The sequence below is a fragment of the Microtus oregoni genome, unplaced genomic scaffold (assembly GCF_018167655.1).
Source record: "Microtus oregoni isolate MIOR12 unplaced genomic scaffold, Mior012 000007F_ref0000211, whole genome shotgun sequence".
Taxonomy (NCBI): Eukaryota; Metazoa; Chordata; class Mammalia; order Rodentia; family Cricetidae; genus Microtus; species Microtus oregoni.
In genome coordinates this window covers 52,555,476-52,576,727 of record NW_024543066.1, presented here as the reverse complement: position 1 = coordinate 52,576,727, position 21,252 = coordinate 52,555,476, and the positions used below count along the sequence as shown (strand labels likewise).

The window sequence follows — 21,252 nt, the reverse complement described above, 5'->3', positions numbered from 1 at the left end:
GAGTGCTCAGACTACAGGCAAGTGCTACCATATCTGGCTTATAGTGTGCTAGAAACGGAACCCAAGGTTTCATGCCTGCAAGGTAAAGACCTTATCGACTGAGCTACACCCCCAACCTGGCATTTTGTTTTTATTTGTTTGATCTACTAACCACAACACTAACTAATGGAGACCCCTCCCGCATTCTATTCTCCTTCTCTGGTCACTCATCTGTTCTAAGTACAAACGGACAACTTACCAAGTTATAGGAACGCTCACCTGTGTTGTAGGCAGTGGGCATGGAGGAGAAAGGGAGGCCCTGGCTGAGTAAACTTGGTGTTGCCACGGAAACCACTGGGGTGGTAAGTGAGTGGGTAGACTGGGAGACCCCAAGGCGCTGGGCATTGTTCTGTAGGAGAAAACTGTTTGTCAAGAGATGGCAGATGGGTGGCCTGCATCAAGGAGGTCCACCACACCACATCTGAGCCAGGTCCCCGAGTTCGAGGGAAGGTACCATAGCATGAAGGCCCACAGACACACACAAGTTGGTGTGTTTGGAGAGCCGCAGACTCAGAGTAAAACATGCACACGGATTCACTTGTATCTGCATCCATGCAGAAAGGAAGGCATGGCTACCGCGCAAAGCTCAATACCAACACTGCCTGCTCCTGGGTGGAGGGGCAGAAGGAAGAGATGTGGTCTCCTCTGGGCTAGGATCACTGGGGTCTCCTCTACACCCGTTACAGTAGCAGATGCCCCAGAAGTGTATTCTGGCATCTGAGAATGGAATGTGCTCTCTGGGGCGGCATGTGATTGCATGTATGCGCACACGTGTGTAGAGCTGTCAGCTCCATCTGCTGCTGAGTCACTTGTTTATTCCAGCTCCACGCTGGGGCCGAAACTGCCGCTGTGTTGGCCGCCAAAGCCTGCTTGCCTTTTCCAGCCTTTCTGGCCTCCTGTCAGCAAGCTGGGGAGGAAGCACCCTCCTCTTTCCTGGCTGATGGTGCGTACGTAAGCACAGGGAGGGGCTGTGTATGTCTCTAAGTGCCTGTGAGACGGGCTCAGGGTAGGAGCTAGCAAACAGGCAGGCAGGAAAGTCCTTGCTAACAACAACTCTAGTCCTGCCTCAGGCCTCAGCTTTCCCCTGAAAACGGCCTTTCTTAGATTTTCTTGTAAGGATTAGGTCAGTCTTGGGTTCCAATGTTACATGGGCCTATGTGGAGTCAGGTAGCCAGAGGGATCCAAGGGCTCAATCCAGACATCTGGCTGGGGCCTCAAAGGCCTGGGGATTGCCTCATGCTCTTTTCCAGATGCACACACATACGTGTGTCTAAATAAATGCAGTAACACATAAACACCCATGCACACACATACACATGCACACCATTGTCCAGCCCTTCCCGCCGCCCCATTCACCTCAGTGTCCCAATCAGCTCTAAGCACAGCTCCTGAGGCCACACGTGGGACACACAGGGAGAAGACTGCTACACAGACTCATCATGCTGCAAACTGCTAACACTGGGCAAAGCTGGAACCCAAAGGCACTGCTATGTCTCAGCCGCACTTACCAGATCTAAATGGTCCTCAGTCTGGGAGCAGAAATAAAACCAAGAGGATGTTCAGGCTATGGCTTCTGCCCTTCCCACACAGCCACCCCATCCACCTGTCTGTCTGAGAGCAGAGTGTTCTTTCTGGCAATCTGATATCCAGAAAATGCTGTATCCTGGCCTCTACCAGTCAGACATTGTGAGCTAGTCCTTACTGTCATACTGCAGTGTGAATTCCTTTATCATCCTCTCACCATAGAACCTTTGCTCCTATCTCCTGCTCATTTCTCTACCCTCTGACCAGCACCACCGTATTCCAAAGGCCCTCAGGGAAGAAAAAGTTCACAAAATACTATACTCTCTCCCTCTCTCAATCTCTCTCTAAGTCCTACATGCCTAACCTTCATTTCTCTTGCTAGAGGTCACTCTTTTCTTCCCACCTCCCAGTCCCCGCCATGGCCCAGAAACCCACTCACCAAATGATGCATTAACCCTTTGCCTCCCTGGGAAGTGATGACCCGCAGATCAGGCTTGCGGCTGGGGGCTCCAAGCTGGGTGTTGTGGGTGGGTGGGGGCGGAGACTTGGCAGGGATGACTTTGTTTAGGCTGTTGCCATTGGCCACAGGGAGGAGGCCAGGGGAAGCTCGGGCGCTGACATAGCCGTTCCCTGGAGAAGTGAGAAAAGGAAAGGAAAGGCTGGCTTGCCTGCTGTCCCTGTCAACTGCCCCATCTTTGTCACTTGGAGGCTCTCAGAGGCACGCCAGGGTTTGACATGTGCACTGAACTGCCTAAAGCCTTGGTCCCCATCACTTGGCCCAAAGTCAGCTTCTAAGTCAAAGTGATAGGGCCAAAGGTATAACTAAAAGTAACCACTGTCACTGCCAGCCCTGGGCACATAAGAGCCCTACGACCATGCCTAGCACTCGGATCCCTCCATCCACTTCACAAAGGACATACAATGACAGAGTGGAAATAGGTGGTAGGCTATGATCTGCTCTTCACTAAGGAGCCTGATTAGAGCTAGCCAACCATTTAGATTGTTTCCTTGTCGGGAGCTGGAACTCTGTGCTTTTCATCACCACAAGACAAGCCTGCAGCCTTGGGGGAGACAGGCTACCGGCTGCTGGTAATGGTGTTGCTAGCACTAGGGGCTGATGATAGAGTCAGTTCTGGGCAGAGGAGGAAGCATGGCACTAGGTACGATGACTTGCCCAGGGCATCTCACTGAGTTCCCAATGCTGGGCTCAGGGCCCATGAGCAAGGAAAGGAGGGTTTACTTCTAGTACCTCATCTTTGACTCCAGTGCACAACTATGCTGAGGCACCCTCATAGCCGTCCATTTTACACAGGAGAGGGGTGGCACTTTGGCTAAGACTGAGCTGGAGGAGTCTAAGGGTCAGGAATGTAGGCGGTGACTATAGAATGAAACCACACCTTGCTCTGTCCCGATAGTATACGGTTACAACCCTCAAAGTGTGTTACTGTCTCTGTCCCAACTCCAAGATCACCCTGGGTATGGCAAGAATGACAGGGTGACGTCAATGGTGACATTAGAAGGTCACCGGCCAGACATCAGCACAGATCAAGAGTGGCTGGAAGTGGCTGGGCACAAAGGCTGCAGTAGCCTTTCTGTGACTCGGGTACGTATCTGTACGGTGACTCCATGGGAACACAGAGCCTATGCACGGGTGGGACATGCATGCCTACCATTGGTCTAGGCAAGTCCTGATCCCAACAAGATGCCCCATTTAATCTGAAAATGCTGGACCATGGTCAGGCATGGAGGTACACGCCTTTAACCCCAGTACTCAGAAGGCAGAGGCAGGAGGATCCCATGAATTTGAGGCCATCTGGGTCTATATAGCAAGTTCCAGGGCAGTCAGAGCTCCATAGTGAGACCTGTCTAAAAGAAAAAAAAAAGTGTGTGTGTGTGTGTGTGTGTGTGTGTGTGTGTGTGCTGACCCTTCCACTTCAATAGCACTATGAATATGAATCCATCCTCAGCTTGCCTGACATTCTTCAGACCCACACCTCTGCGGACTAAGTCACTGCTGTAAACACCAAAATAATGCAGGGGCCTAAAAATCTTCTGATGCATCCTGCTCAGGCACAGCCATCTCCTCCCCTGCCACCCTGTGGAAGGCAGCTCCACTCACCCACGGGACTGGGGCAGGCGCCATTAGCACTGTTGAGGTCTCCACCCAGCATGGCTCCTGCGAGGAAAGCAGAGGTACCATGAGCTTTATCTCAGGACTGGACAAGAAGAGGGGACCCTGGGGAGTCCGGGCTTTTCCCCTCAAGAGTCATAAACATGCAGGAATGCTGTGAAGGGAAACGGAAACCCAGAGGCCCTTCCGCACCTCCCTTCCACCTCAGCAATTCACCATCCAGACTACTTACCTGCACTAGCAGGTCGCTGGGGCAGGCCTGGAGAAACACTGTTTCTCTGTAGTGCTGGCTGCTGGGGGGACAGGAGCCGTGGGTCCGTAAGGGATGACGTCACCAGGGAAGGAGTGACCAGAGAGCCGCTGGGATTGCTGAATTGCATGGAGCTCTGATTGGACACGGGCACTGTGACAGGCATGGCAAAGTTGGGGGCCGGAACAGATGACTAGACAAAAAGACGGAGGGCAGGGTCACACCAGGTGAACCTCTGCCCTGGACCCATTTTGCCCAAGAGGGTAGGCACAGGGTTCTCTGGTTCGTGGACTGTATCTCCAAGCGTCAGCAGCCTGGGTTCCCTGCTTTCAACCCTTTGTAGCCCTGCCTACCTCCCATCAGAAAGGTGAGAGCACCTTGCAGTATAGCTCTGGTCCAAGGCAGGAGAGCAAGGCTCTGCCCACTGCAGACAGGACTGGATACCCCCAGTGGGTTAGTCCTCAGCCAGGCAGGACACACTGGGAGCAAGTTAGTGCCCTGGGTACAGTCCCAAACTCACACACTGCTTGGGACCATGGCTTCACTACACGGCCACCCACCATCCGGCCTGCTTCAGGAGCAGCTCATGCCCACCTCCCTGCCTTTGCTTAGCAGTTCAGCTTCCTTTAAACAAAGCTGAGTGCCTTAGGCAGGGATGCCAAAACAGCACAAGGGGGCCTCTGCCCAAAACAACAGGACAAAAATCATACTCTCCCTCGCCCTCTCAAGACTCATGATATCTGCAGACTTTCTGCTGGTGAAGGGACACTGACTATCTCTCTAGCTTAGGCAAGAACTTTACAAAAAGAGGGTTATCAAGACCAAGGTCAGGAGTTTCTCAGTGGTCAGTACCAGCTCAAGGATGGCTCAGCCTAGTACACCCATGAGAGGCAGCCGAGGGCCGGGCAAGGCTGGGTGAAGCCACACCATGCAGCACAGGAGGCTCTCCTCCATGCGACTACTCACGGCCAGTCTATAACTCTGCATCATCTTATCAAATTCCTCGTCTATCTTTTTATACTTCTCCTCCGTCTGGGGGGTCAGGGCAAACGCCTCGTCCACCTCAGGGCTCTCACATTCCCTGTGCTTCTTGTGCAGCGCCTGGGGGAAGGGCCGGAAGGGGACCAAAGAAAAGGTGAGGAGGGCTCACCCCATAGCGCCTGAAGAGCCCATCCAGTTCCTCACTGGCCCGCCGGTACTTGTCCTCCAGCAGGGGGCTCTGCTCCAGTGAGTCCTCCCCATCCGGCTCTGGGCTGTCACAGCCGTTGAAACCCTTCTTCCTCAGGGTCTGCAACCGCACCACTCAGTCAGCCAGCCAGCAATGGTCCTCCTGCCTCCTCCAAGCTCCTCCCAAGGATCCCAAAGTTCTTCTCCAACCTGTCCTCCCCTGGCTCCCAGAAGCTCCAGTCCCTCCCTCAGAGCCATCCTCCCCGCCTACAATGTTTCTTTGGGGCCCTGAGTGAAGTGGGACCTAACCTAGGCACGAGGCAGGTATGTTCCACAGCTCCATCTAGGAAGAAGGGGGCAGGGGACCCTGTTTATCCAAACCCCCGGGTTCTACTTAGGTGAGAGAACTGGATGGAAACAGGAAAGGATGATACAGGAAAGCACAAAGGACCTGCACTTACTGCGTTTTTTGCTCTATACTACCGGAAACTACCCAGAGACCAAAGCCTTGCACATGGCCTTAAAGTGTACCTGCAGCAGACGCAAGTACTTGTGGTTGCTCAAAACTTTAAAGATACCTGTTTTTATATTTTTTTCAAATCATGTTTATTTATTTACATGTGTGCACGTGCACATGCCATAGCACATGAGTGCATGTCAGAGGACAACCAGCAGGCATTGGTTCTCTTCCTTCCACCACAGGGATCCTAAGAATTAAACTCAGGCCATTAGGCCTGGCAATAAGTGCTTCTATCTGCTAGGCCATCTCAACAGCCCTTGCTTCACTTTAACTTTTATTTACTATTTTCTTTCCAAGACAGGGTTTCACTGTATATCTCTGTCTGTCCTAGAACTAGCTCTTGTAGACTAGGCTGGCCTTGAACTCACAGAGATCCGCCTGCCTCTGCCTCCTGAGTGCTGGGATTAAAGGCATGCTCCACCACCGCCCAGCTTATTTTTATTTTTTCTAGTTTATTTCATGTGTATATGTGTTTTGCCTGCGTGTATGTTTACCAATGAGTGCCTGGTGTCTGCGGGGTTAGAAGAGGTTGGCGCCCCTGGAACTGGAGTTACAGGCAGTTGTGAGGGTGCTATGTGGGTGCTGGGAATCAAACTGCGGTCCTCTGGAAGAACAGCCAGTGCTCTTAATCTCTGTACTCCAAGTTGGCACCCTAGAGCATGAGCTGGCTGTCTCATTCAATCACAGAACACCCTTGTAAGCCGGCACTGCTCAGGCTATGGAGGAGGCCACAGCTCAGAAGTCAAAGCACCTGCCTATGGCTGTGCGGCCAGTGGAGAGTGGGATGAACCCAAAGCTCATGCCCTTCGACATTTCACATTTTGACTCTGAAACAGAAGGCAAGAGCCACACAGACCCATAAAGTCATGGGACAGAAAGGAGATATGGGAACAAAGAGGGATACACAAAAAGGAATATCCCAGAGGATGAAGGAAGGAGGCATTAAAGAGAGAGCAGAAGACAGCAGGATGCCCCTTAGACCCAGCAGGCCAGACTGCCCAAGTCGAGCTGAGGCCTGGTACTGGCTACATGTCTCATGCCTTCGCTCCCTTGGGCCTGGGCTCAGGAGAAGAGGGAGGTTACACACAGGCGCACCTCTATGATGTCAGCATTGGTGCGGCTCTCGTGCGGCTCGTTGTACTCCGTGTACTTGAGCAGCACCTTGTCCATGTCGGTGCTGGCGTACTGGAACAGCTTGTTGGAGTGGTTGAAGATGATGAGCGCGATCTCACAGTCACACAGCACGCTCAGCTCGTACGCCTTCTTCATCAGTCCAAACTTGCGCTTGGTGAACGTCACCTGCAGGAGAGTAGAGGGCGGCCAGGTCTGACAAGAGTCCCTGTGCCCAGAGATATCTGGACATAGTCCCTACCATAGAGTTCCACTCTCAGGGTGACTCAGCCACTCTCTATGGGAATCCCTCATCTAAAAAAGAAAATGGCATCCCTTGGCCAGACCACAGCCAAGACACACCAGAACCAGCCTCAGATGGGAAAGGATTTCGATGGCCAGGAGGCCGCATCTCTGTGCAGCAGGCTGAGAGGAGCAGCAGAGCTCCCAGGTGAGGAGAGGGATGATTCGGCAGTGGGGTTAGGGCCCCGGCCCATTGCAGAGCGGCAGAGGGAAGGAGGCACACGAAGGTGCCCCTCTCTCCACTCAGACCCACCTCTCTGTCACAGCCTCCAGGAGTCCCTAACTTCCAAGAAAGCCCTCTTGTAGAACTGGTCATGGGTGACAGAAGCTGGCTCCCTGCCCTTGCTCTCCTACCACATGGGGCTCTGAGATTTCCTCACCTGGCGGTTCCGCTCATCAGTGATTCGCTGGATCTGAATCTTTTTCCTCCCCATCTTCTCTGGGGGGTCCTTAGTGCCAGAAAGGAAAGGGCTGCTGGGTGGTGGTCAGGAGCCTCACACTGTGCTCATGAATGTCTGGGACTATTTCATGGTCTGTAGAACACCTGTGAACAGGCTCCTAGGAGAGAGAGTCATAAGGACTGTTAATGAGCCCCCAGCCCCCAGCCCCCAGCTTTGTTGCTTGAGATGTGGGCCAGGCTCACTACACCCGTAAGAGGCTAGTGGCATCTCTGTCCCATCCCCAAATTGTGGCAATATTTGCGAGAGAGGAAACGCGCCCCCCCCCCAATACCAAGTGTAAGTTGGGCTCCCCCTGGACCAGCACTTGGTCTAGACTGCTTCCCCAAGTCACTGCTCTTCTTGAGCTCTGGGTCACACAGAAGGTCCAGAGCACCCATGCCCTGTTCTCTGTAGACTCTGGGTGTACTCTGTTGTATTCCTCCCGCCAACTCCTACCCCACCCCCTGGACCAGTGGAGGCTGCTATGCTTGAGCCACAGTGAGAACAGACTGAAAGCAGCAGGCAGAGAGAGGATGTCTGCTGCCCCAGTTAAGGTTGGTGGCAGGATCCTTACATGGACCAACCTGGGGACAGTGGTGTTATAGAATGCCCACTCCAATCAGAGCCCAAGTAGGTTTTTGTTTGAAGGGAGGATGTCCTGCTGCTCAGACACAAACTAACTACTCTAGGTCGGAGGCAGCAAACTTGTTTTCCCTGACTCCTCACCTCGTACTGGGGACTGAACCCAATGGCCCTGCACAGGCTAGGAAAGAGCTCTGCCCAGCTGCATCCTCAGCCCCACTTTCACTGACTGAGTTAAGTCTTGCCGAGTTTCCCAGACTGCCTTTAAATATGTGATCCTCCTGACTCAACCTCCCGAGAAGCTATAATGACAGGCCTGCACCACAGCTAAGTCTGGAACATAGGGTTGCCCACTTTCTAGGTAAGTGCTCCAGCACTGAATTCACCCCAATCCAGGCAGTGTTTCTGTGAAGGGCCAGAAATCAGCACTGCAGCCTGTAAACTCTGTGGCCACTTAGCTCCACGGTAGGAGCCTGGCTGACATGAAGGAGACAACAGGCGGTGGTGACGCACACCTTCAATCCTAACACTCAGGAGGTAGAGCAGGTGGGTCTCGGTGAGTTGAGGCCAGCCTGGTCTCCAGTGAGAGCCCTGGCTCAAAACAAACAAACAAACAAACAAACATAAAAATAAATTACTGAAGGGGGCAGCAGGAAAAGTGCTCTGGGTGACTAAAGAGAGTGCTTCAAATCTAAGAGCCCTTGCTGGTCTTTGTAAAGGACCTGGGTTCAGTTCCCAGCACCCATTTGGAGGGTTACAAACGTCTCTTTATTTTCTGGGGGTGGGGAGGGAGTGAGGGTGAGCAAGGTTTTTCTGTGTAACAGATCCGGCTGTCCTGGAACCTTAGCTGTAGACCAGGCTGACCTCAAACTTGGAGAGATTCCCCCTGCCTGTCTCCCAAGTGCTGGGATTAAAGGTGTGTACCACCACCACCATCACCATCACCACCTGGCCTACAAATGTTTAACTCCTGTTCCAGGGAATCTAAGCCAGTCATCCGGTCTCCACGGGCACTGCACATACATGGTAAAAAGACATACTAACAGGCAGGGAGGTAAGGGATTCCTCTGCAACAGCTGGGTGCCAGCGGATTCTGAGCATTCGAACCTGTGCCTTTCTAGCTTATTCTACAAGGCCTGGAGGTTACAAAGTAAGCGAAGTTCACTGGGCACCCGACTAGGATGAGGTGGGGGTGGTGGAAGGTCTTGACCTGCTTAGGATCATCACAGATCACATGACCATATCTCAGGATTCATTGTCTAGCTTCAACTCTGCCTAAATATCAACAGAGAGTATCCCAGCCCCTTCCCTTACCCTGGAAGAAAGTGTCTTGTCTGCATAAGGTCACCAAAAGAGGAGCTCCATAGTCCCTGGCCTACTGCCCACCCTCTCTCTACACCTCAGACCGCCAGCAGCCTAGCCCTGCGTGATCCAAACAAGCAGCAGTCACCTCTCCTGGCCTCTAACACGAATCCCTGCCCAACTCACTGCAGAGGCCCAGCTGGAATTTCCAGACTTTACCCCTAACTCTTAGGACCATCCACAAACTGCCTTCTCACTGGCCTGGGCAGGTAGGGCAGCACACTGGGGCAAGGGCTATGGTAAATTGGCCTTTTTAGGGTTTGTGTAGCCCAGCCTTGGGAACTCCAATCCAAACCCACAGTGCAGGGTCCTCTTTCCTATCTCCTCTCACCACTGCAGCCCATGAACAGATTCTTGATGACAGAACCTGTCTCCTGCTTATGGCCCATGCTGGCTCCTCAGGCGGGGGGACGTGAACTGTCCCAGCATTTTCAGTTTTCCAAACAGCGAATCTAACCATCTTTCTAGCATTACAGTCTCTAAATAACTGTGTTCTCTTCTGTGCCTAGCTCCCCAAGGCTGGAGCCTCTTGAAGGCAGGAACCAGATCTGTCTTTTTACTATGCTATTGCCTGAAGGAGGAACCCAGAAAATACCCATGCAAACACATATGAGCCTGTGAGAAGTCCCTCCTGCAGTCTAATCTCTGTCCATCCTGCTGTCCTCACTGTCCTCTGCAGGACTAGAACCTTCTATCAGCTGCCCTCAAGCCACCGCTTGGGAACCACTGACCCTCCAACCGACTCTGCCGCTCTCACCCTCATCCCTCTCTACACTCAGCGCGGCTGGTGCAGAGGGTGAGACTCTAAGTCTTCTAAGGAGCAGCCCTGAGCACATGGAGATGGAGAGGATGGGGTTGCTTAGGCAACTGTCGCCTGGCAACCAGTTCCCTGGCTGATCTCCTATACTGCCCCCCCATCCATGCCGCATGCTGGGGGAGCTAGGATATGAGAGAGATCATGGCTGAGAAGGCAGGGAAGTCAGAGAGACCCAGTGAGTATCCTTCGACAGGGAATCTGTCTAAGATGTCAAGCCCCTGCAACCCTCACTCCCTCTATACTAGCTCAGCCATTTATAATAATCCCATGCCTCCCAGGTCTTGCTCAGACCCTGCTGTGGGCAGTCCTTCCTCCCAGCTAACCACAAGCTCTTTTACAAAGCAGGCTCTGTACCCTCTGCTGTGTGCTGCACATTGCTACAGATTCTCTGAAAGCCCTGGGGCAAGGATGTGAGCTCAGTCCTGGTTCTGGAAGGGTGGTGTCTGGGCAGAGATGGCCACAAAGGACCAACCCAACCTTCCCACTTCATCAGAAGGTTTTAACAAACACCTGGACCTGTTAATCAGTCCTCTCTTCAATAACCTAACTAACTGCCAGGAGCCAGAGGCCTGGGCATCTGCTCTCCTGATGCAGGCTCTCCTCCTGCCTGGCCTCGTCAGCCCCTCTTCTCTCATGTCCTGGCCTTCGGGCTGCTCTTTTTTCTTTTTCTTTTTCTTCTTTTTGAGGGTGGAGATGAGACAGGGTCTCTCTGTGTAGCACTCATCCTGTAGACCAGGCTGGCCTTGAACTCAGAGCTCCGCCTGCCTCTGCCTCCCCATGGTTGGACTAAAGGCACATGCCACTGCCTGGATTGGGCTGCTGCTCTTCTAAGCCTAGTCTGCAGCTCTTGGCACACACGCTGAGGTGTCGGGGCCCCAGGCCTTCCCATCCCGACCTCAGGCCACAGCTGTGCACAGCAGCGCCCCTAAGTAGGTTCTAGCTGGGCAGGGTGGTATTCCCAGCAGGACATGACAACAGCAGAGGAAAGAAGAAAGCCTTGGCTGGTGGGATCTATAGGAAAGCCAACACAGGGTGATGGTGGTGGGCAGGAAGTCTGGGAGCTAGGATCCTATGGCAACTGTGCACTGTTTATACGCAAAGGAGGGATAGGTGAAAAGCGAAGGGGCACTGGTGTGAAGGATCATGGGAGAACAGGCTCTTGTCTCCCTAATGTTACACCTCTTGGTACCTGAGCAATAGTCAAACCACTCTGAGGTTTCAGAATCAGGCATCTCAGTTCCTGTGTGAGGGGCCTGGGTGGAGATGGGAGTGGGGTCAGGACTGGGTTCCTGAGCCACTGCTGAAGGGCCAGGCAGGAGCACTCTTTCTCCACAGTCTCCATCCTCCCCGGCTCTTCAGCCACACAGCCCAGTTGTCTGCTTTCTCAGACCCTTCTGCCCTGAGCACTGTGTCCTGGTTGCCTGAGGCTCTAAAAAGCTGCATCTGACCCTGGAGTCCAATACCAGCAGACTCCAATGGAGCAGAGGCCAGAAAGGCCAAGCTCTGGGCTCCTCCTGAAGCGAGTGGGAGGCAAGGAGAGATCTGCTCCCATTAGGCATTCCCCCTCCCTTCCAGGCCGCTGGGGGGCCTCAGGCTGCACTGCAGACAGCTGTCACCCTCCTCCACCCTCTCCCCGTAGGGCTGCAGGGCATGAAATAAGCAGCAGGCGCTGGGGGAGGGGGCGACAATCCAATCCACCTGTCATCCCCATAGTCGGGCAGCCTGCTTGCTAGTGGGAGGAGGCGTGGGCAAGGTGAGGACAGATGCACAGACACAGGAAGGAGACAGAAAAGGGCCAGAGAGGCAAAGGCAAGGGGCTGGGAGAGCAGCTGGGCTGGGCAGCTGAGGGGACCCTAGCAGCCTGCCCTGGGGGCATCCTTCAGGCCTCTCCTCTCCTCCCTGCCCCAAGCTAACTCCCTTCTCCAGAATTCCCAACAGCACACCAAAGCGCAGGTCCCACGCCTTCTAAGTTCTGTCAGGCTGACTACCAAAAACCCTGGTTCCCACCATGTCCCATCATCCCCTCCCCCAGTCAGCAGCTTGGGGCTGGGCAGGGGCTATTTTTAGCTTGGGCAGTGAGCTAATTATAACTCACCAACAGGGGACCTGAGGGCGGGCTAGGGGGCAGTCCAGGAAAGCAGAGCAGGAAGGGGTGGTCCTAGGCACTGTGACCTGTAGAGACAGAAACTGACTTGAGGAGCACCCAGCAGGTGCTAACTTCCCTTGAGCAATTCTCCCATACTCCACCCTCAGCTTCCCACCTCATCCTGTTTTCTCCTTGAGGGACTGTCAACTGTGTCCTACTCCCTGTCCTTCCTGCGGTCTAGCTCCCATTCTTCCTGTAGCAGCGAGGCCTTGGGGCTCCCCGTGCCCCTCCCACCCACAAGAAAGTTCCTAGAGCCACTGCTGGGTATCAGGAACCTTTCCAGCTACAGGACACACCCTGGTAGCAAAGGGTTGAGTGAGGTCAGGCAGTGAGGGGATGGTTTGCAGAGTCTGGGCATCTCTAGCCTGAACTGAGACCCTGCTGTGTGCCCAAATCCATCAGTGGCCTTACTCTGCTCGTCAGGAAGAAAGTCAGCCATGTAGTTCCAAAGAGGGGTGCAGTCTAGCCCTCTTCACTGGTAGCTGGTGAGGAGGGCCCCTCCTGAGGCCAGAGGGGAACAAACAAGGCCCCAGGCACTTCCTGGGATGTGCTGTCTGATGCGTCACCCTGGGCCACTCTGTTGATGTTCCTGTCAGGTAGAGCGGTAGAGCGCAGGACGCCCTGGTCACAGTTGCAGCTCTCAGGATCAGAATTTGGGTCCTCCAAGGGTTCTAGTCTTGGCTGGCCCAAGGTCACTGTCACTGGAGTGGTCCATTTTGGAAACCCAAGCTTGTGCTTTGCTTTGGCGCTGCCTAGCAGGCCAAGTAACCGTGACTCACTGCTGCTCATTTGCATGGTGATTTGCATAGTGTCTCCACCCTTATTCCTCCAAACTCAACTTCCCACTCCACAGTGTAGGCTCCTAACCAGCACCGTGGCACTCAGGACCTCAGAGCTGGCTCCATCATCTTCTTCGGTGCACAAATGGCCCAAGGACAGCATGCTGCACCCACCCTTGGGAAAGGGACAGAGGGGCAGCAGTGCACAGCCCAGCTAGGAGCCTCTGGAACAGGACTCAAGGTGGGAGAGCAGCAGCAGGGTGCTCCTACCCTGTTTCTGGAGTCCACTCGCCACTGTGCAGAGTGAGTCCAATACAGTGGGCATGAGTTAGATTACAGAGAGAACTTTGAAGACTGGGTCCTACTCAGAGCAGACTCTAGGGTTCAAGCTCACCTTGTCAGAAGCTAAACAAACAAGACAGGCAGCTGGGGAGATATGGGGATCATGAAGGAGCTGTGCTCCTACTACAGGTGTGGGCAGACAACCAGCCCCTTGAGAATGTGGAAGTCTGTCATCTGCTCAGCTACTAGTCATACTCTCTGAACCGAAGCCCCGCTGAGTCTGCCTACTCTGGGAAGTTCTTTCTGGTATCTAACGACCATCCTTCTCGCACAGCCACTCCTGTCATGGCTGTCATCTAGACAAGAATAGTGACCTTGGCCATCAGAAGCCTTAGTTGAGGAGAGGTGGGGGCAGTTGGGACCGTTAAGTGTGTCACCTTCCACCTCCCTACCCTACTTCCCCCTGGGGTCTCAGGAGACAGAAGTGAAAGTTGCAGCTGGGCCTTGAGGACAGATCATCTTGACAAGCGTTGGGATGAGCATGCCACCATTCATGCTGGTTTGGGGGATGCCTGCTATTGCAACAAGTGGATGATAGCTAGCTGAGTGGAGAGACTTCCAGGGAAATGGAAACAGTAGGGAGCTCTGAGCATGCCCTAGGCCAGAGCAGCTTTCTCCTAGGGCACCATTTTTTGTTCAAGCATCCAGGAACAGACCAAGAGCTGAGCCCTAATTGCTGGGCTTTTGGCACAGGGGTAATGGGAGGTACTGCACAGACTGGGGCCACCTACACTCAGACAGGACAGGCCAGAAAGAGGCCAATCCAATCAGGGAAGGCAAATCCTCCTGGTATTGTGACCTCAAGGAGCAGCAAGGATTTAAAGGAGCCTTGGGCAGTGGCTGCGTCTCTAAGCCCTAAACAGAAGGTGGCAAGGTGGCTCTTGTGGGGGATTATCTTACTGTTTTAAGGAAAGAGGCTAGGTAGGATGGGTGCCTAGACTGTGGGTCCTGAGCACCCATGGGCAAACATATACTCTCATCGAAACACACCTTCATCAAACAGGGTTCACTGATCAGAAAGCGGCAGAGGCCCCTCTTTGTCAGCAATGATTGCTGTTTGTGCATGACCCAGAGGGTTCCTTCCTCTGAGGGGAAGCTCACAGGGGCTTTTACAAGCAAGACCTATCTATCCCTGGGAACAGGTGAAGGCTTCCTTTCTCCTCAGCTCCCCACCCCCAACTGCAGGCTGACAGGTGGGGGAGAAGAGTAGAAACAGCTGGCCAGGACACCTGTTTTCCACTCCATGCCTGGCCAAGGGCCTGCTTGGGGACCACACGGGGAGTCTGCCAAGAGGCAGGCAGGTGTGAGGGCAAAAAGAGAGGGGTCCAGATGTCAAGGGGAGACAGAGCAAGAAGAACCACCCTCACCATGGTACACCTAGAGGACAGCAGCCAGTCCCAAGGGGCCTCCAGCCCCTACATCATATTTCATCTAATGGAAAAGGAAGAATCTAGAAAAGAGACCTATTCCCCCACTCCACGGACCCTCATGTCTTAGTCTTTATTCTCCCAGTCTTCAAACCCAGCCTGGGGGGAGGAGGACATCAGTAGCAAAGACTAGCAAAGAACCTAGGCCGTCTGCTGGGTAGGTCTTGAGGCTGGGAGGCACCTGGCATGGCAGGGGAAGGAGATCTCGTTTCTCATGCCACCCCAGGGTCTGGTCTTCAAAGCCTTCTCAAGCCCTTATCCCTACACCTCAGGTCTTGGCTGAGGGTCCTGAGGGAGGGTGCAGCTGTGACACCTACCTGCCTTTGAACCTTCTTCCTCTAGGAAAGGCAGGGCCAGGGGAGGAAGATAAGGCTGCCCAGTCCCTGTGCTACCTTCAATCCCTTTCCTGTCTCCTTCAAGCAGAGTTCCAGGGGTCTCTGTGTACTGCTGGCTCCTGCTCTAGTCCTTGTTTTGGGGCTTTTTGCATTGGTGGGGAAATCTGAAGGAATTACTGTCTCCGGAGTCAGAGCAATACACCCCCAAAGTGCCACCAAACCCTCCGAGACCTCTGAGTGCTGCACTGTGGTCAAGAGTGGCCTGGACCCTCCCTCCTGCAGAGAGATGCCTTCTTAGACAAGAGCCCTGAACCCCTCACAGTGGGCTTCACTGAATAAATCCTTAGTCCTTCAGTTTCCCCAATACCAATGACCAGTTGCGGACAGATTTCTGACCAGCTTAGGACTCTTCACAGACAACATCAGTTCTGGGGATCTCAAAAGTCTTCATTTTTGACTCTGAACCATGCACCTTGTTAAACTGGGTGTGAATGGGTGATGCTGGAGGGGAGAGCTAGGGACAGGCAGGACACGCCTTCCCTGTGGCGTGTTGTCTGCCGAGTGCTAGGGGAGAGGCCCCAGAACAGCCGGGGGCACCACGCCAAGGTCAGTGACCAAGCCTAGAGCTCAGGGCCTCCTGGGAGGCTAAGTTTAAATGAGTAAATATGGTCCCGCCTGGGTGTGGTTTGCCACAGGCCAAAGCTTGGGGCAGGCCACTCCCTCCAGTACCCTACACAGAAGGGGCTGTCAGCCACAGTCAGCCCCCTCAATCCACGCCACACCAGCAGTCCTGCCTAGTTCTGCCACTGGCAACCGGAGCGGGGCTGGCACGAGGGCTGAGCCGACACAAAGGAAAGGTGGGCATGGAAAGCCGTGGGGGCCTCCTGAACCAAGAATGTGCCCCCAAATGCAGCAGAGCAGCCTCACTCATGGAAGTCGGGTACAAAGCTCCAACAGCAGGGACCAAACACACAGGTCACCTAAAGGGAGACTCCTGCACACCTGGAAAGCTGAGGAGGGAGGGGGCAACTTACCCAAGGCCAGGGTGGGGGACAGTGGCTAGCCAGGGATCAGAGCCGCAAGGGAGGGTGGAAGTCAGCCAGTGCTCCCTGACTCACAAAGCATGCTCTCCACAGACAGGCCCTGCCTGCCCATCTGTGCTCTGACCTCAACCCTTGCTCCAGCACAGGCTTTCTGGGTCTGTGCGCCTGCCTTTCCCTTCCTGCCTCTAGTCCCTCACCACCCCCCACTCTCCAATCCTTTAATCATCTTTACCACTGCTGCCCCCACCCCCGCAGAGCAACAGCTGCTCTGTGGGTGTCACACCCCTAAGGGTGCGCTGTACACCTTCCCGCATGTGTCCCATGACCTGCTGCAGACTGCCAGGTGCAGCTGGGGCTGCAGGACCCCGCCAGCTTGCTTTCTGGGGAAAGGGGCTTAGAGGTGAGTCTTCCCACAGCTCCAGGACAACACCTCAGAATATGTTTTGTCCTAGGAAGGGAGAGATGAGAAAATATTCCAGGAGCCAAACAGCACCAGCCCCACTAGGCCAAAGGTCAAAGCCTTTTTAGCAGAGTCACTGGAGAATGCTTGAGATTTCCCCCTCGCTTCTCTGGGAAGTTCCTTCTGATATCCAGGCTCCATCCAGCTTTCCTAACTGTGTAGAGGGCACTGTCAGCCACAGCACAGCCAGATGTCCGCTTCTATAGCACGGCTCCTAGCTAATGCTACCTCTCCCCCAAGAGTAAGTCACCAAACTGGGACAGAAGGATAGAGAGGGTTGGATGGACTCTGGCCCCATGACTACCTCATAAAAGCCACCAGTGATTACAGCGATGCGGAGGCTGGACCGCATGCGACCATTCCTCCTTCCCGCTTCCCTGTAAAGGGAGATAATTTTCTCAGGCCAGTTGGCTTCAGAGAGTCTACAAAGTCCCAGCCATGGCCCCAAAGGGGTGGCAAGAGCCCGCCACCACAGAGCTGCTCTGACCCTTGCCAGTGGGCTCTGGGCTTGCCTTAGATCTCCCCCCTTAAGAACCTGGATAGCGCCAACTGTATTTGTGACACAAAGTGTCCTCCTTGCCGGCAGCTCCTCTGTAGGCCATACTGTCTGCGCAGGGGGGCAGAGAAGTGGAAGCAACAGAGAAAAGCCAGCCTACCCACTCAACTCCAGTGTGTGGCAAAATGTCCAACAAGGACCAATGTCAGGCCAGGGCCATCCATGGAGGGCAGGAGCTCAGCTGGCAAGGAAGACAAAGCTGGGAAGGTGGGCAGAGGTCCAGGCCAAGGACAGAAGAGCCAAGGATGCTGCAGCAGAGGCCCCTTTCCAGAGCAGGGTCAGATGGGGCCTCAGTGAGCTTAATCCCATCCCCTGGTCTAGCTCCCAACCTGGGGAGATTTCCTCCGCCTTTCCCATCATACTAACCCAGGAAGACAGGGAGAAGAAAGAAAAAAGCCTACTGGAGACAGATTATATAACAGCAACCAGCCAGGCTGTCACATCGCCCAGCCTATGAGCACTAAGAAGTCAGAGGGCCAGAGGAGAAAGCTGGGTCCTCCAGCCCTGGTCCCACACAGAGGGGACAGGCAGCCTGTACCTGCCTCCTGCCCAAGTCCCCCACACCCTGTTCCAGGCACAAGCCCTGTGCCCATCCCCCAACACAAAGCTTCCCATACTTTCTGGCTGGGTCCTGATGCCTGCAAGAACAAGGCTTGTATATCTTCATTCCTAACCTTAAGAGTCTCTCCCTGCATGAAATCTGTGGAAGAGGGGAAACCAAACACTGATACAGACTGGCTGTGTGATCTCTGGTAAAATGTTTGTCCACTCTGGTAGGTATATACGGGAATGCCTTCCAAGTGAATCTTCTTACAAAAGTACACGCAGCAAGCACACACAGGGTTTGTGTGAAGGGCACAGGAGTCATAATAAAGAATATGACTACTGAGATCCCAAGGTCCCAGCGTCCATTTCTGGAGTACATGGGAAAACTCTACAGAAGCTCCAGTATTCCCCAACCACTCCACATAATAAGGTTCTCAGCCACTCCCACAACCATCCCACCCCACCCCCATCCTGGAAGACGCAGGAAGGAAATTCATTCACAGGCAAGACCATGAGAGCTGGGACGGCCAGGCTGAGCACTGGGGCTTGGTGGCCAGTGGCCAGAAGCTGGGTGTCTGGGAACACTGACAGGTACCTCGCCAATACTCCCCTTCGCGGACACCTCCGCTAGAGCTGGGAGGGGAACAGAAGGTGGACAGCTCCCAAGGCCTAGCGCACTCAGTAGGCTCCCCTCCCCGAGCCGGCCAGAGCAGCCCAAGGTCACCGTCCCAGGCGGCAAACTTCCCACAGTCAAGACAGCTCAGGCCCACTGAGGGTTAGGGGGAGGGAGAAGATCCGCCATTCACTCAGCCAAAGCAGCTAGGCCTCGGAGGGAAACTCACACGGCGAGGGCAGGGTACCGGATCCACCCCACTGTACTCCCCTGGCCTGGCCCTAATGCGCCGGTCAGTCGTTGGCAGAGCTGGCACTCGGGACAACCTGGATAGTCCACGGCCACTGGGAACCCCAAGGGCTCGGCGGAATCTCTAGGAGGCCTTGCTGCTCCATCTCCACCATGGAAAGCCAGGAGCACCCTAGTCCCTTGGGCCAGCCTCACCACTCGAACCCTACTCGCACCGGCTCGGCCAGCACCGACCAAGGGAGGCCCCGGAGGGAGAGGTCCTGCCAGATGTGAACAGCTGCAAACTCCTGGCTAGGGGTGCTCCAGCTGGCATCGCTGACACACCCGACCCGGGGGCCCCACGGGTGCGAGATCGCGGCCGGAGCCACGTGCGTTGCGCCCGCCAGAGCGCGAGGCGGCGGGGGCTCGGGTGCCAGGCGCGTCTGTCACAGCAGACACCCCAGCACCGCCGCCGCCGCCCCGCCCGGCCCGGGACTCTCGCGCCTGGGCGCCCTGGCACCCCTCGCGCTCCAGACCACCCTGCGCCCTGCCGCGCGGCGTGGGGGAGGGGCTCTTAAAGGGACCGGCGCGCGTCGCGACTCACCAGCCCGCGGGGGAACGGGGTTGTCACGGCGCCGGGAGCCTCGGCCCGGCCCGCGGTATCCTCGGCTTGGCGAAGCAGCAGCTCCGGCGGGGAACAGCGGAGGCGCCGCGTCCACGCGGCCTGGGCGGCGCCGCAGGATCCGGACCCCCTGGTGTGCGCGGGGGCGGCGGCGGCGGGCGGCGGGGACGCGGCTGAGCGCCCAAGCCGCCTCGACGGTTGTTGATATTTTGCTTCCTTCCTCCTTTCGGGCTCCAAAGGCAACTCCTCCAGCCCCAGACTCGAGGCCGACGTAGGCACCGCGCACCCTAGCTTGCGGGATGGGGTGGAGGGGGAGGGGAAGAGGAGGGTGATGGACAAGCGGGGGGCCAATGGGAGGGCCTTGTAGGGAGGGGTGGGGCCTTGCGGGGCGGCCTTGGGCGCAGCCACGCCTCCTGCCCTAGCCTGCGCCCCACCCCACCGGGGCGCGCGACTGCGGCGCGTGGAACCCAGATCCCTCCGCCTACGGGACAGAGCGCGGCCGCGGGACCTCAGCACCCCGGCCCAGAGTTGGCAGAGGTCTAAGTAGATAAGTTTTGGGGAGACGAGAGTGTTGGGAGGCCCCAGCTCCTCCACTTACTGTGTGACAAAGCTCCGAAGGCAGATCGCGTTCTCTCCTCGGGGTTACCTGGGGAGCTCCGCTGCTCCCTCTACCTGTGACAGGTCCCCTCCTTTCCCCTGGCTCTGCTCGGTTGACGCCCAGACATTTAAAGCAACAGTGCATAATTCTCGGGTGACCTAATGTTCGGTGCCTGCGGCCCCAGCGCTTTTAACTATCAAGGGGGCAATTTAAAGGGGCGGGACCCCAACCACCACCACCTCACCGGAAACATCAGAAGCCTCGTCGTAGAGAAGAAACAGTAACTCTTTTTAAAAGAAAAAAAAATTTAAATCCCTTGTGGCCTCTGGGCGTGGCGAATTTTTAAATGCTCACAATATTGTGTATACCATTGCTTCTCAACACGGACCCTTCAGACTTTCTGTCCAGCATCCTGTCACTTCCAAGGCCTCCGCTGGCTCTACCTGGAGCTTGAACTTCTAAACCAAGCCTGGCAGTAGAGAAGCACAAGGCTCTTGACAAGCTAGAGTCTGGTTTTCTGGACAAAGTCTCTGTTCTGGGTTTTTGGGACTGGGAGAGGCAACAAGTGGTGGGGTAGAAGCATCAACTTGGGTCAGATGTCTAATTCAAATCTTTTCACTGTTTATGAAGAGCAGAGCACATTTCTTAACTCTCCATCCTCTTGGTTAAGATGAAGGCTGTGAGGACAGTACCTAACTTGTGAATCCGGTGTGAGTTTAGTTCCCAGGAGACTAGCACAGTGCCTCATGTTGCATTGTAATGACCCATGGGCCGCTCAAATGAAAAAAAGAAAGAAAGAAAAACCTTTTAGGCCAGGGTGAGTTCAGACAAGGCTCAAGGGGACAAGTTCAATAGGACCATTCTTCAGAGAGCTTGGAGACTTGTATGTACCTCCTTAAACAGGAAACTAGCAGACTTCTTGTCCTCCCCTTTCAATCCTACTTGGCCCCTCCTTTCAGAAGCCCGATTTACACAGTATCACACATGGTCCCCAAATGTTGTTCTTTAGTTTCCCTGGTAGTATGGGGTGGGGGCTCCCAGCACAGAGATGCCAGTACTCCTGAGCAGGCTAGTTTGCCCCAACACTTCAGGGAGGGCATCTGTCCTTCCCCAAGCACTTGGAGAATACAGCCTTGTTCTGGTTTGAAGCTGTGGTAGGAGCAGGATGAGAAAGTGCCCTCCCAATGGGGAGCCTCCCCTCACTCAGGCCTCTATTTTTAGTGCTTCCCCAGGCTCTAGCAGGAGAAATCCTTTAGTCATCAGGGTGTTTATTTTCCGGCTGCTTCCGACGTCGGGAAAAGCAGAATGTTGA

General features: G+C 54.8%; 1 protein-coding gene across 10 annotated transcripts in view; it reads right to left on the bottom strand.

The window, feature by feature from the left end:
- The window catches only part of Mef2d (myocyte enhancer factor 2D), a 28,925-nt gene extending 8,694 nt beyond the window's left edge, over window positions 1–20,231 (bottom strand). For 3 of the 10 annotated variants that reach the window (XR_005974630.1, XM_041655799.1, XM_041655807.1), the window contains exons 1-9: window positions 19,325–19,946; window positions 7,425–7,602; window positions 6,727–6,930; window positions 5,095–5,232; window positions 3,927–4,137; window positions 3,683–3,739; window positions 2,003–2,193; window positions 1,548–1,568; window positions 259–388 (exon numbers count right to left, since the gene is read on the bottom strand). Coding sequence is in view for 9 of the 10 variants with exons in the window: in XM_041655799.1 (XP_041511733.1) it covers window positions 259–388; window positions 1,548–1,568; window positions 2,003–2,193; window positions 3,683–3,739; window positions 3,927–4,137; window positions 5,095–5,232; window positions 6,727–6,930; window positions 7,425–7,478 (1,006 nt within the window). In the remaining variant the exon portion in view is untranslated. Of the gene's footprint in view, window positions 1–258; window positions 389–1,547; window positions 1,569–2,002; window positions 2,194–3,682; window positions 3,740–3,926; window positions 4,138–4,910; window positions 5,046–5,094; window positions 5,233–6,726; window positions 6,931–7,424; window positions 7,603–12,340; window positions 12,418–12,802; window positions 13,297–18,721; window positions 18,961–19,324 lie in introns of those variants that run through there. The other 7 variants (XM_041655800.1, XM_041655801.1, XM_041655803.1 and 4 more) reach the window with 7 other exon arrangements.
- Between the last annotated feature and the right edge of the window lie 1,021 nt (window positions 20,232–21,252).